General features: G+C 44.4%; 1 protein-coding gene across 1 annotated transcript in view; it reads right to left on the reverse strand.

Annotated features, from left to right (window-relative positions):
- Nucleotides 1-528: 528 nt before the first annotated feature.
- The window catches only part of LOC112966368 (probable G-protein coupled receptor 83), a 40,233-nt gene continuing 25,103 nt past the window's right edge, over nucleotides 529-15,658 (reverse strand). The window contains exons 9-15 of the mRNA XM_026066396.1: nucleotides 14,948-15,638; nucleotides 12,789-12,896; nucleotides 12,600-12,688; nucleotides 8,011-8,504; nucleotides 5,477-5,602; nucleotides 3,310-3,443; nucleotides 529-2,791 (exon numbers count right to left, since the gene is read on the reverse strand). Coding sequence (XP_025922181.1) covers nucleotides 2,167-2,791; nucleotides 3,310-3,443; nucleotides 5,477-5,602; nucleotides 8,011-8,388 — 1,263 coding nt within the window. The 5' untranslated portion in view covers nucleotides 8,389-8,504; nucleotides 12,600-12,688; nucleotides 12,789-12,896; nucleotides 14,948-15,638 and the 3' untranslated portion in view covers nucleotides 529-2,166. The remainder of the gene's footprint in view (nucleotides 2,792-3,309; nucleotides 3,444-5,476; nucleotides 5,603-8,010; nucleotides 8,505-12,599; nucleotides 12,689-12,788; nucleotides 12,897-14,947; nucleotides 15,639-15,658) is intronic.

Genomic DNA, 15,658 nt, shown 5'->3' on the forward strand with positions numbered 1-15,658 from the left:
CCAGTTGGACCAGTAGCTGTCTGCACTGGCTGTCCAGGACCTGCACACCTGCCTGCCTACACGCTGAGGAATCTCAGCTATTTCATTACATATTTGGAGCCACTGCTCAAAACAGAATAAATACTGTTAAAAGCACTTGACCAACACTAAGAGTAGCATGAATGGGAATATCAGTATTTGAGGCAATTGCTGTGGCATATTATGAGATATTCTACTTTATGAAAAGTGGGGGGATATATCAAGGTTTATAAATGAACTTTTTGCATCTAATGCCACCTTTTCCTGTCTTCAGCCAGTTGCTTTTAAAAACTGCTTATCTGTTCTTAACACTTAGAGTTAAAATGGAAGGTTTTAGCTCTTACGCAAAGCAAGGTGCCCTGTTCAGCAGCAGTGAAGCAGTTACCATGGTTAATTTCCAGAAGGTGAAGGCAGTGTGGCAAGGTCTGGGGAAGGGCTGCAAGTCTGACAATGAAGCCACGGGGACACAGCTCTTGAGGACTGTTAAAATATTACTGAAACTGGAAATAATTGACACTTTATAAGAAATGCCGATTAACAGTGTTAAAACACCACAATATAGGTTTTCTTAGGAAATACAATAACATGAAAAGCTCTTTAGGGAAAGCGTAGAGACTGTAACGAAGTCCTACAAACATCAGCAGAGCAGGTACCCACTGGCGAACACCTCTCTTGCCTCCACATAGATCCCGACGAGGCAATTCAGACTCTACCAGCTCTGCATACTTGCGAAGCCTTTTTATTCCCATCCAGGTTTTCGGGGAACAGATCAAGGGAGCTGTATCCCCTGCGCGAGTCCGGTCCACCTCCCCTCCACCCCGCGCGATGCCCCCGCTTTGCTTGCCCTGCTGCGAGCCCGCGCTCCCAGCGCTGGGGAAAGCCCCTCGCGGGCCAGGTCCCATCCCTGCCCTGCCACGTGACCATCCCCGATTTGGGAATGAGGTAGGGAGCTCAGTCTCTGAGGTCTACCGGTCCCTGAGGGCCTTCTCTGAACGTACTAACAAGGTTTTCTCATCCAGCCTGGGCATCTGCCTGGGAGTCACCAGCCTAACTGGCTGGGACCAGTGGAAATGACTCTCATTCTGTTGGACTCAAACTGGTGTCTGCACTGGTCATTGGTACAAGCTGCGTATAATGATTTTCATTACCAACTCTTGACTTCTGAATTATTATCTCCTGTGTATGTCTCTACGTATAATCGAAAGACATCAAAAAATTAATGTTGTAAAAAGTGCAAAAATTGGACAGTTCCTCTGAAACCAGTTCCATTTATTGGTTGGTAAGGGGTGTTTGGTGAGCAGGCATTTGTTTAGTCCTTAGGAAAATGATATGCGGTATGTATTTTAACAAAAGGTTGCTTCCTCAGCTGAGCTGGCTAATGCTTGGGAATGATCTCACTTGAATAATTTCTTTCTTGAGCACAGATTGCAATATAAGCCATGTTTTATGGTGACTGCTAACAATCCTTACTGAACAAAACCAACCATTTAAAGAAGAATGTTTGCAAAATGGAGTGAGTTTTTTGCTGTTCTGCTTCTAAGTTGTGTTCTCATTTTGTTTTTTGAGGTATTTCTTTAACTGTCGCTGGGAAGCACAGCTGTCTGTGGTACTGGCAGAAACACTTATTGGTTTGAATGAATCAGATGTCCAGATCTGCATAATAAAAATTACAGCAGATTAAGCAGCTAAAATGTTGCATTTTTAAAATTGAGAATGGCTATAAATGTTACTCATCTTGAATAAATTAAAAATAAATACCAAGTTGGAACCAATACAGTGTTTCTCTATGTATAAACAGACATCCCATTAAAAATGGTGTGCATTAGTTGGTGTGTGTATAATCAGTGTAGGTTCTGTTTATTTGCTTAGGCTATGAAAGATTTCATGTGCTATTAATGAATTTGCTTAATTTTTGCCGACTGTTCTGATTAAAAATGCACCTGGTACTGCACACTGGAGCCAACATATGAGCAGTCTGTCCTTGGAGATTTTCTGAACCTGACTGGACAAGGTCATGAGCAACCCAACTTAACTTCAAAGTTAGCCTGCTTTGGGCAGGAGGTTGGACTAGATGATCTCCAGCAGTCCTTTCCAACCCGATTTTTCCATAATTTTGCAATTATAACACAATGTGGCCTGGCCAAGGGTTTAGTTTCCTGTCACAATTGGCTGAACACTGGATATGTCTGTCTTTGCAGAGTTCCTTTGGGATGATGCCCTTGTTTTCTGACAGGCGCTGTCTCTTTTATAATGGCAATTCTCAACCCAGGCGTGCCTGAAAGGAGGCGATATGGACTGCAGAGCGTGGCTCTGGGCTGCACTCCTTCGCTGGCACACACACAGCAAGGATTTCAGCTCAGATCGGAAGCTCTCGTTCAACCAGCAATAAATGAAGGGGTTGTAGCAAGTGCTGCTCATGGCAAACCAGTGAAAAGCAAAGTACAGAGCGTTGTTGCTGTGGATGGCCCTACAGGAGATCAGCACCACGTAGCAGTTCAGAGGGAACCAGCACACTGCAAACACTATCACCACCACCATCAGCATCTTCAGTGTCATCTTCTTTTTCCGTTGATGGGCATAATATTGCTCCATGGTGATGTCCCCAATGGCATTTCTCAGCCAGAGCTTCTTGGCCACTATGGTGTATGTGATGGAGATCACAAGCAAGGGCAGGACATACAAGAGAACAAAAGTAGTTAAGTCCAAATACTTCCAGAAAAGGTCAGCAGGAGGAGGGAAGCTGGGGAGACAGACCATTCGGATTGTTCTGTTCCTGAAGAACCAAGGAAGAAAGAACTGTTAACTCCGCTATCAGATGCACACAATACCTGTAGAACAAGCATCTCAGATATTCTAAGTTTCAGTAAAGGTATAGATAACAGAACTCATTCAGTAACATGGGTGAGTGCCTCCTTCAACAGAAAATTTTACATTAAGTTTGGCCTTTGGCCTCAGTGATGACCTTTTTAAACAAATCACCAGAAAAAAAAAGATTATCCATATTGACCTCTATTCCCCTCTAATGAAGGAGGGGTTTCTGTGCCTGACTCAAATTACAGCACTGAATCTCTGAGCTGAAACCAACTAACAAGCAAGCCTGAAAGCAATTTCATGATTTTCATTATCCTTTTGTGAGAAACGGAGCATCTGGTCAAAAATACAAGAGACTTCTCCGTTTCACCATACCTTCCTTTTTTAGGAACACAGATGGAGAATCATGTGCATTACAATCTGTGGGACTTTGATTAGGTTGAGTATGTCACATAAAAAAGCACTGTGTGAATATCTTACCCGATATAAAATCTTGCCAGAGTCTGATAAATGGCATGAGGCAGTGAGAAGCAGCTGGCCATAACCCAGATGATAATGACGCAAATCCYTCCTTTCACCATGGACATGCGTGGCTTCAGAGGGTGCATGATAACCTGCAGAGAACAGCCATTCCAGAGGATTTTAAATGTCCTCAACTGAGAAAAATGAACTGCGATTTTCAGACAAAAATATACCTTCGCTTTATTCATGTCAGAGGGCAAGCATTTCTCACTGATCACTGAGTGAGACAGCAAAGCATACTCAGCATGGATGTTAAGTGTGGTGCAAGTTGAAGGCCAAGAGGTTGTTCTGGCTTGCATTATGGATAGTGGAAGATGTGTCTTGATTACTACAGATTAGGCTTCAAATGTACAGGGCAGCCATAAAATTCACAATATTTGGCATTTGGTGGACTTTACAGAGCGTGACATGGTGCTTTGAGGCAGTCAAACATAAGGCAGTCTTTYGCCAACACAGCACTAACAAACCTTGAAGTTGGTCTGTTTTATAGTCCCGGTTTGCCCCTTACCGTACTGGCCACAGCGCGGCTTGCTGCCGTGGAGGGCTGCTTTGTCTGACGACACCCTGCTCACTGCTTCCAGCCCCACGTCGCAATCTGAAATGCTGCAGCAGCTCCGCGTCCCACAGAGGGCTGAGGGGTCAAAGTGAGGGACACCCACGCTGCTGGGAGCGCGGGGTACGAGCCGGGGAAACCTGCCCTGGCCCTGAGCCCCTCAGGAGCATGAGGCAAGGTGCTTCCACTGTCTCAGCTTCCGTGTTAAAAGGGGAGAAGGAGAGGACCATTTCATGGGACTTCTGAGAGTATAAGGACAGGAAAATGCAAAGAACTGTATAAATATTGTTAATGCTGGCACGGTGCCTTCTAAGCAGAGAAACATGTCCTTATCACCTACCAGCTTGGTTTCAGAGATCAAGAAGGCTGGATGCCCTCCGAGCTACACGAACTATAGATGATTATATTAGACAGTGAAACAATAGTTAAAAATAAACCTATCATGTCATCCAGATAATCTTTTGGGTAATGAAGTCTTCACTACTTTTTGCATGTCTTTTCTAGTCCATTATAAATATCTACTTAACTGAGCTTTTTCAGCTCCCCTGGAGCATCTGCTCTGCTCTGATAGCTCTCAGGGCTGGAAATATTTTTAGAGACAAGTGTTGCTTTCTCTTTGCTCGGTTACATCTCCTTACTTTTATTTATACCTACTTGGGCTATACTAACAAATTCCAGTTCTGGGGAATTTACCCCCCATGATCTTACAGGCAATTATTGTGTTTGGCCTTAATTAAACAGACACTTCTTGATACCTGGCAATGCTTTGCAATCAATCCAGGAGATGATGATTAAAATGAATTATTATTTTAAAGATCCTTCTTCTGAATCAGAACTCTCTGCTTACAGGAGCTGCAATATTGCATGTAGAATGCAGAGACTACCAAAATTTATATGATAAAAAGAAAGAAGTGGATAATGATCCATATTTTGGCAGTCACTGCAATTTTCTGACACCAGATGGAGCACATCACAATCAGAGTGGGATCAGTTATTGTTTTGAACTTCATCTAGCCATGTCATTCAGCCTGTGAAATTGCTTTTCAGTTATAACAACAGTGACTCCAGTGCTGCGAGAAAAATACAGTCTGCCTGAGAGCGCACCTTGCAGAACTTGCCGTCCCAGTGCACAGTATTTATCAGCCAGCAAAAATGTCAAATTGTATTACCCTTCAAGGAAACCCTTAGGTTTCCCTGCACTCATTGGTTGACCTGTAATGTCTTTCTGGTTGGTATTTGTCAAAAACAATATCTTGGTGGGGGAAGGGGAATTACTCAACTTGAGACGAATGTACTACGACAGTTCTCACTACTGCCAGTTCTAGGCATCCCAAAATAATGGGGCAAACCTAAATATCATAAGACTTATTACAAATAAATTGTACTGGTTTGCTGGCGTTTGAACTTCAGCATGTATTCATGCCACATTTTCATGGCTGTGTTCCACCACCATGAAAGCTAGAATCCATCCCTCCATTCTTTGATTCCCAAGATAAATCAGGGGTCTAGGGAAGAACTAAGTATTTCGCCCCTTATTTTCTAGCAAATATAGGGGTGAGGTATATTGCATACCTGGTGTCGATCCAGAGCGATGGCAGCAAGGGTCAGTACAGATACATGAACTGAGCAGTACTGAACAAACCGGCTTATGTGACACATCAGCTTTCCAAAAACCCAGGTGCTGCTTACAAACCGCACCTGAAGAACAGACAAAAATGGATTAAAACCGTGTGCATCATCTGAAGAATAGGCTTCCCACGAGTTTTGTAAGGATGAACTGCTTTAATATAGTTTCCAGATGCTTTGTAGATGTATTATACCTGGGGAAATAAATGACTATGCCAAAGGCTTTGAAACAGTGAGATTTTCTATACCAAGCAGATAAATCTAGATGCCTGCTTGAGTTGTGCTCTGTGTATGTGCATTTGTGTGCACATGTGTACATGGAATAGGGCCCTTCTGGAAAAAGGAAAGGAATCTTAGCTTGACTACTTGGTGAGATTCTTTGCAGGGAAAAACATTAGCTTGCCTCCTTGAAAACATTTCCATTTTTATTATCTTTCAAATGTTTAAATTTGTGGATGCTAAAAGTTGCAAAGGTCCAAAGACTGATGAGATAAATTCATGGAAGAAAAATCCTTTGAGGGCTGTGAAATACAGAGATAACACCTCTGGGAGAGGAATTACCTGTCTGTGGGGTATCCCTGCATACCTGCCCTGTTCTTAGACTCCTCCTGAGGTCTGCAAATGTGAGCCACTTGGAGCAACGATCTGGAGCTCCGGGGGCATGGTAGGGTCTTACCTGCACTCCGATTGCWAAGCCAGATTCTCCTCCTATCACGTTGTGCGATATGCATCAAGAGCAATTTCAGTGTTGTCAGTTAAGTTTCACAATTTTACTTTCTGGCTGAAAAAACAACTAAAACTTTACAAGCTTGGTTGCCTTCCTCATTGGTCTGAACCCTGCACTTATTAGGGCTGTCTCCAACTGGGCACAAAATCTAACTGCTCTTGGGCAGGGAGGGCTTAAAGTGTGTCTTGAGATGGCAAAGGAAAGGTCGTGATGGCATTTCTTATTAATGCGCAAAGAGGTGTTGCTTATTGTGGCTTTTCTACAAAGGAAATTATTCCTGAATAGTTGTTCTTGTTTTAACCCCTATGCAAATATTTTTATGTTTGCAATATTTATCTTATGTGCAATATTTATTCCAAATTAGTGTAACCCATTTTGGAAGCAGATTAAGCTAATTTGAAATAAGACACATTTACTCCAAAACATGTGTCCACACAGAAAATTAGTCAAGATTGGCTAATATATTTTCAAGTAATTTACCATTTTAATTCAAATTAATTTCCCCATAAAGACAACTCAAGTAGCAATGACTTGGTCAATGAAGCKGTAGAAATTTGCTGTTTCTTTGAAGCTGATGTAAAACTCTTCTCTAAGTGGAATTACAGTCATTTAATTACTTGTGCCTAATGTGTGATTGTTGTTGTGCAAACACACAAGAGGGCACTGTCCTTTCCCTGAACAGATTAAGGGATGCAAATCCCACCAGAGTAAGGCAGAGACCCTTGGACAGCTGATGGGCAAGGACAGAAGCAGCAGTATTTGGGATGCTTTCAAACCAGAGGACTTTGTCAAATTCAGCTATACAGACAGTCATACTTACACACTGTTTATAAGACATGACAGTGGGGCAAGAAGTGAATTAGTTAAATTCCTCCTGCCTCATTCTTTTAATTTTCTTTTTATGTCTTATTTTTTTTAGTAACTAAAATTAAATAAAGGACAATCAACTCCAAGTGCACAGTTGACAATGCACAAGTAAGAGACTTGCCAAACTGCCACAGTTCAGCACAGACCTAGCTGTTTTCTCTGCAGTCATCTTCACAAGGAATGACCTTGTTTGCATCATTTCCTTAAGGAAACTGGCAGCTAATTGGACCTTCCAGTGCAATATGTGTCCTCATTTCCTTCCCCATCAAAAGACAAACAGGACTTAGACATCTGTGTCTTGCCACAGTCTAGAAAGAAGGATAGGAAGAAAGTTAGAGGGGAGTGCCTACTCCTGCGAGGTTTTGCAAGGTGATGGGCACGAACCCCGAGCCTGCACTCGCTGGCTGGGGAGTCTGTGTGTGCAGTGAGGGGGAGAGGGGGAGCACACCCGCAGCTCGCTTTACACTCCAAGAGACAACGGAGAGGGGAGAGAGAGGAAAAGAAAGCCTGGGTTTCAGCCTGGCACCAGCCAAATCAATGTGCGGATGCACAGCTCCGACAGGCACACACGGTCACCAGCAAAGCAGGGACGTGCTGGATGCACCCACACCCTCGAATTCGGACACGCACACACGCGTACACACGCACCCCCTGCTTCTTAGCAAACCGGAGCGTAAAGGGGAGCCGGACGCGGCGTGCGGGCTTCCCCCGGCGCTGCCGGTGCCCCCGGGGCAGGGCTTCCGAGTGGGCTGCGCTCCGCGGCGCCCAGCCCTCGCCGCAGGCTGCAAAGCCCAGCAGCGGGAGCCGCCTGCCCGGCCAGGGCTCAGGAGCGCCGGCGGCAAGGCCAGGGCGCCCCAGACCCGGAGGCGAGTGCCGTGCGGCTTACCAGCGTGAAGGGGGTGTTCAAAATGGTGATCATCATGTCCGCGACCGCCAGGTTGGCAATGAAGAGGCTGGTGGCTGAGTGCATCCTTTTGTTCTTGATCACCACATGGCACACCAGGATATTGCCAAAGAGCGAGATACATATAATCACCGAATAGGCTACTATTAGCAGCGCCTTCACCGTCCGGCTCTGCGACTTGCCCTCATACTTGGTCCCACTGTCAAAGTCGCCCAGGTCCTCCAGGTCCAACTCCGTGTGGAAGAAGGACTGGTTGGGGAAGCCGTAGAGCGCAGAGAGGAAGCTGGTGCTGTTGTGACTCTCTGCTCGCCAGAAGGGCTTGGAGACGTACTGGAAAGGGAACCACGTGTGCCTGCTCATGGTCGGGAGGCAAAGCGCGAGGTCGGCCCGTGTCCCTGGCACCCAGAGGTCCTGGGAGGCTCGGTGTCTCCTTCTGCCTTCCCTCCCGTCTGGGAGCTCAGGTGCTGAGTCAGCAGCTGCAGGAGAGAACGCACACGCTTGCGTTTTAAAAATACGACCTGTAGTTGCAAACTACATACAAGACCTGATAAATGGGTCCTTCTTCCTGTGCTGATTACACGTGAGCTTTGCTCCAGGGACTCTCCAGCTGCTGTTCTTCTTTTTCAGTCCTAGCAAGAGCTGATTTGATGCTGAAATATCAAAGATCCCAAAACACTTTCTCTGTGCACCTAGGAAGAAGTCCTAGTGAATGTTTCCTTTTGGACACTGTTCTGCTTCTGTCTCACAAYTTGTCCTTGGAAATCCACTTTACTGCTTTTCCACATAGTCCTTAATTCAGCAGATCTCTATTTCCCAAAGAGTTTTCAGAGCTTGTCAGAATCAAAAAAGCAAAGGCAGCTTTTCCCACTTCTTTCCATCCTTAAAGTATCTCTGAGTGATACACTGGAAGCAGCTTTGCTCAGAGACTGAGTGGTCCCTGTTTTCCCTATGATATACACAGCCTGCCAGATGACACACTGCACATGAAATAGCCAATAGTGTATCTCTTCCTAGCTTATCCTGAGATGTATCGCAGCCCCACAGATACATGGTGGGAGAGCCTGATATTTGCAGATTCTAGCAGAGTAGCAGAATGCAGAGAGAGCGGATGCTTCCTTATCTCCCTGTCTCCTCCCTCCTCCTCCTTTCTGTGTACCCAGCACAGTGGCTACGTGGAGTGAAGCATCTTGACTGATTTGCAACATCTTTCTTTTTCTCCCTTCCAGAGTTTGTGCAGACAGAGCACCTCTAAAGATTTCTGCCTCCGGAGAGCTCCCAGCTTTGTGCCTGGCTTTGTCCCCTTCTCAGTCTCCCACGGAGCAGGGCGCAGTGTAAGAAGTGGAATGGAATTTGAAAAGGAGAACATAAGTTTCAGGATGCTTTCACATGTCTGGGGTAAGAGAAGAGAGCTGGCTGCCACCACAGCTAGACCTTCTGGGTGCYGAGGCAGGAGGAAGGGGAGAGCAGGAGCAAAAGGGACAGAAGCAGCGCGGGCAGAACTGCCTTCTTTTCTCCTCCCTTTCCTTCCCAGACATAGTCATTTGCAGAGCAGCCTCAGGCTCTGAGCTCAGCAGCTCACAGGAAGGATCCCTTCCTATCCTACTTTCCAGCCAAGGGTCCCCAAGTCCTAGAGGGGGGAGATGGGCTACTGCCCAAGCAGCCGCAGGCTGTTCTGTGGGTGGAAGTGGCTGCATGAGGAACATGCAGGTTTTTACACACTGGAATGGAGCCAAAAATCAACTTCTCCAGGGAGGCAGGGATGCCCCAAGTGTGAGATCGGAAGCAGGACCCTTGTTACCAAAGAAGAAATGGCAACCATTTCCCTGCACGTGTCCTCTTACAGACTGCCAGAAATTGCTGCTGATAGCTTAGTGGCAAATGCCAACCTACTGCTGCAACTCTCATTTTCTCTGCTGCCTCCACCAGTTCCCCTAGAGAGAAGGATCTGAAAAAGCAGTAACAGTTCCACTGCTTGAACCAGCCCTAATTCCTGCAGCTCTTATATTCCAAATGGGCAATTTTCAGATGCTGTTCAGACAAGAAAAAATAGCTGGCATTTGATATTGGCAATGAAATTTCATTCCTCTGTTCCTCTTGGAAACCTACTGCTAGCATTATACACGACGAGATCACAACAATGTTACAGGGAGCTCTTTTTCTCTAAATCCGGTGATTCTTTTTTCTCTAACTCTGGTGGCTATTCTAGCACCCTAAACCTCACTCTTACATGAGCAGTACACTTCTTGAAGGCCAAGGCAACTTTTCTTTATATCTATGTGCCCTGGCTGATTGGGTCATCTATTTGACCAGTGCGGCAGGCAGATGTCTGCACTACGACCCTGGCGGATGACTGGTTACACTCGCCGCAGTCCCTGGCTGTGGCAGGGTGCCCGTGGAGTCACAGGAGAGTCTGTTCTCCGTTGGGACAGCCTCTCCAGCCCGGTGTAGGAATGCCCCCAGGGATCGCTGCAATGACATTAGGCAGGCTGTGGACCTGCACTGCAGAAACATACTGGGTTTCATCCTTCAGTTCCTTCAGGGTTGTTACTACCTTTCCTCATTTGCTGGTGTTCCCTTCCATTTCTTTGTAATGCGTTAGAAGGACAATTTAGCAGCACAGCATTTAGATGCACATGCATAAAATAGATCATTTTAAAATGCTCTGCATGCCAAAGACATGTCATTTCTTAGTATTCTTTGCAGAACTGATTTATTCTGTCAAAGGTTCAAACACTTAAGCAATCAATTGCTATTTGCTACAGTTATTATCCACTTACAACCATTCTGAGCTGCTTCCTACCAGATCTCAGTTTACATTATTCATCACAACTTAACATTTGTGCTGGTTGTTCTAAGTGAAGGACAGAAAGCAAGGGAGAAATGTACTTTTTCAAACATAGCTTCATTGTACCTCTGCTACATTTAAATTGCTGAACTTCAATTCCTCAAAGTCAACCTTCATTTCTATACAAGGCTTTGGTACATTTAGACACTACTTAAATCAAAATTTTTTGCAACTTTTCATTTTCATGAGAATATTTAGTCATTTGGTGCTTTTCTGTATCAAAAAGAAATGTCAAATCACTGAATTTCCCAYTGAAATGAAAATATACTCTCCAGGTAGATCTAGTACAGACTAAATGTTGATGACTGCCAAAGAAATCAGAGCTGTACTATAAAAATTCAGATCCCTGTTTGATCAGTAGTCTAGCAAAACTAAAATGTAAAGAATCAAAGCACTTATTTAAAAAAAAATAGAAAAATTTGGTTTGAGTTCGACAGGTAAAATAAGGAAAGGTGTGAACTTCTCAGATACAATTTTCCAGTGCTATACAACAGATATTGGTCCCATGACTCATGTCATTAGCACACGTAATCTGATTCAGTTCCTGTCACTAGCTTTGTAAATCTACCTGGAAATGGACATGTGCATTTTTAAAATACAAACTCAAATCTCATCAGTGCAGCTGAATCGTCTGTTAGGAGATTAGCTGTGTCTGGATCTATAAACTCTTAAGGAAGGATTTCATCCCACTTGGGAATATTAAATCACCAGATTATCAAAACTTTCACGAGTCATTGCTACAGTTCATTTTTAAATGGTGTTTCAGTTGTTCTTCACCTTTCTCATTCAGTAAAGTCCCTTATGACTAGCAACATGGGACAGCATGATCTTTTGGACAAAATCACAAAGACTGAATTGCCTTCACTCGGAGAGGAAGAGTTCAGTTGTTATGGATGAGTCACTGGACTTCTTGGTTTCATGTCTTCTGAGTACTTGCCTGCAAGGACTTTTTTCCTGACTGACAACCACGAGTCAGATAATTCTGCAATCAGTTTCATTGTCCATTATGTAAAGGTGTCCAGGGCCAAGACTGCTCACTCCTGCACCTTAATCTAAGCTAAGTTTAAAGAAACGGCTTCTAAAGACGTGATTCATCTTCACTACCTCACGGTACATAACTATGATCCAAATCATATTTATGGTGTCTATTCCCCTAAGCTGTGTTACCAATCACAGCAGGTATACATTTTTAAGGTCTTCTCTCTGTCTGCTCCCATGAAAAGCTGTCAAGATGGTTTTACTGACTGTGCATAACATTTTTTTGAGGGGGAGGATGCTGATATTTGAATGCAGATGGGTGTAAAACATGTAATTCTGCTCATGGATAAACAGAGGTATAAAAGAGAATAGAAGAACTCATTGCTCCTTACTGTATCTGGTCTGATTAGCTCATATAGAGTCAATCACGCAGGCTCAGCCGTGTGCACTGAGTTGCTGTTAATGAGCTGCTGGTAAATGATGGGCTGCTCCCTTCCTCATTTCCTCCAAACAACCACAGGACAGAGCCAATTCCCTTCCTTTCCTGATGCAATCCTAAAGGATCTACCCATAGGCCTTCCTCCTGTTCCTCTGAGACAGATGAGAACCTGGTAAACACGTCTTTTCATAAAATTTGCTAACATAAGGTAAGCATAAGGGTTAGACAACCCTTGCTCTAGTAGGACAGAATCCCTCTATGCCATGGAGCAGCAGCAACAGTATGAATAATATCAGCCAGTAACAATACCTGTTTTTTACATAGCACTGTCCTTGGATGGCTGCCAAAGAATGTATACAGGAGGTCAGCAGGATCAGCCTCTTCTTTTCCCCAGCATTCTGAGAGGGGAGAAATAAAATGAGTCACAAATAATTGTCTAGGAGAAGAGAGGCCACAACCAGGTATAGAAGGCTCTACTCACAAACCAGCACTACCTACCTCTTTCACTAGGATGGTCCTGCACGCTGGACCATCATCAATCTTACCTTCAGCCGGGAGCCATGTTCTAATAGCTCATTCTGGGCTTCATCTTGTAATTAAGCCTGCCTGTTTAATCAAGAGAAATAGCCAAGTTGAAAGATAATTTATAGTGTTATTCACTGCAAATCTCTACCAGACAAAGACCAGGGCTGGTCTGGATATTGCCTGGAAGGTGCACTGGTCTACTTTCGAGAGCTAGTATGGGTATCAAAAGGTTTGCTTTCAATCAGAGTTGACAGACCATTTTAAAAATCAAAGACTGGGATATCAGCAGTGCTGGAGGCCTAAAGTGAAATGAATTGATAGCATTGTTCAGAACTTCATCTAAACGGATTCTTCCTATACTTGGCTAATGCCAGTGCGAACAGTCACATCATTTAAATGGATATGGGCTCTACGGCTGAATTGTTCAGTGCAACTAAAATCCTTAATAGTGATATTTTGGTTCATTTTTCAGTATCAGAAAAGAATATTTTAATATATATAATCCATCTATAATCTTTGTATCAGGTGCTGGGAGCCAGATTGGCTGATGAAGTCAGAATCTGATAACAAAGGTGTCATTGTGCAGCAAGTATAACGGGAAAAATGCTTTCATTACTTGAGTAATGAGTTTGTAAAGCTGAATAACATTCCTAAGGTCCCTAGAGGTTATTCTATTTCATATTTATAAATTACATAAACTGAAGAAAGATGCTGAATGTACAAGGCCGTTAAATTAAACATTTTCCTAATCCAGAAGCTCCTGTCATGTGTAAAAGGTGCATTTTTCCCCCTCCCCTCTGCGTCTCCCCTTCCCTCTCCGAGCTCTGTCTCTGGTGCTGAGCGCGGGTCTCCCACGCCAGCCGGGAAAGGTTGTGGAGAGCTGCCTGGAGAAAAGCAGCTAGTCTGCAGCTGCTCGCCCTCCCCACCCAGGCTTTTGAGCCATTTCTCTTTTTGCCTCAGAACGTATGAGGCAAAGCTTCAAAGAAACTTGCAGTGCCTCCGCCAGAGCTTCCCCCCTCCGGGGAGCAGAGGGGCCTTCGCAGGAATGCATCACAGGGAAGCAGGGAGCACAAGGTCCAGCGTCCCGGATGCGAGCACAGACTATTGCAAAAAGTCAAAACAAGATCTTCTGGCGAGATAATGAGATTTCTGGTTTGAAAAAGAAAAATGTCTCTGCTTTGCCACCTACATTTGAATGTGTATGTTTCATTGCTTGAGCCTTGTCAACAGGAAGAAAATTCAAAAGCTAAAACCTCCAAGTCTAAAATAGAAAAAATATCCTCAATGTGCCTATTGCATCAGCCAGCTTTGTAAAAGATTTCTGATCCCTAGAGAACAGCAGTGATTCAACTAAAAGTCATGCACACCGGCACTTTGTTTCAATTCTTTGTTAAGACTGATATTTTACACTTTTCTGATTTAAATATACAGTTTTGATAAATAACAAAAAACAATGAAAGCTATGTTTCAATCACTAGATTTTTTCTTCCATTTAAAAGGTATGTTACAAATAAGAGTTTGGATGGTCCTTGAAACCCATGATCTGAGAAATTTTTTTTTCATATTTTCTTTAATGCAGTGAGGACTCTGTATTCTTCTTCATTTGCAATGACTAGTACTACTTTTATGACTCAGAAAATGTGCAATGAACAGGTACAGAAATCTTGCAGGACTTTACATGGACTTCATAGTAAGACTGAATAAATCCACCATGTTTACTGATGATGCAGCGAGTGCCCCAGGAACAAAATAAAGAAAGCATCTCTGTAATACAGACAAACGCTATCAATTCAAATTCATAAATGTATTTAATTTTGGAATTGTTTATTGTGTAAAACAGTTTGATCTCTTGACAATAATAAAGCTTAAAACAGACTCTGTCTGAAAATCGGGAATGGCACGTGACTCTTGCACGCGCAGAGGCAGGACTCCTGCTGCGAGTTCCCCCAGGGACTGGGAAGTAGCTGGGCGTGCTGCGAGCCAGCCTCCACCTCCCCGGCACCGACGGGGGCCCAGAGCGGGTCCGCGGCACTGCGGYGGGCGGCACCAGCGCACCTGCAGGCAGGAGCAACGCCCCGAACTGCTTTGACTTCAGAGGGCACTCGGAGTGGAGGTACACGGGATTACATTACCTTAACTAAACGGAGAGTTTGACTTCCAGCGAAGAACAGATCCGCTCTGCCCACAGCGCTCGGCAACACGAGTTTTGACCTGCGCATCCTTCCTTTCACCCCTGCTGATGTTATTCACCATCATAAAATCTGACATTCTGAAATAGTAGCAGCTGCTAACTATTAAGTTAGATACACTCCCTGACAACTAATTCCTTCTGTATCTACTTGAAGCAATAAAACAGGTGGATGTGTTTGGTGAAAACAAGGATTATGCAGGGAATCTAATAAGCCTGCAGTTTAACCTTCACACTGCGAGCACCTAAATGATTCACCGCAGCCCAGAAATGGGAGCCCCTTCTCTTTAAGTGCAGCACCCCGCGTCTCTGTCAGTGATTCAGTCCAGACCCAGACAGGATCCCCGCAGGTGTGGCCACAAATGACTACAACTCCCACCTCTGCTGTTTTGTCTCAGGGTCCAATTAATGCCCCATTTAATGACTTTCTAATGGTGTGGACACTAAACCGAAGTTCTCCAGTCACTTAGCATAGACCAGGGAAGCTGCTGGCAAGGTCTTTGGCGTTCAGGACTAAACACAGGGAGATGCGAGCTGGCGACCTCRGAGAAGATGGGCTCTGTTCCAGCCTCCTGACCCGCACCACCTTACCTGCTCCTGTCCAAGCACGGAAACTTACTTCAGAGAAGGGCGACCTAGCACACAAATGTCAGAA

The sequence above is a fragment of the Apteryx rowi genome, unplaced genomic scaffold (assembly GCF_003343035.1).
Source record: "Apteryx rowi isolate R43461 unplaced genomic scaffold, aptRow1 scaffold_24, whole genome shotgun sequence".
NCBI lineage: Eukaryota > Metazoa > Chordata > Aves > Apterygiformes > Apterygidae > Apteryx > Apteryx rowi.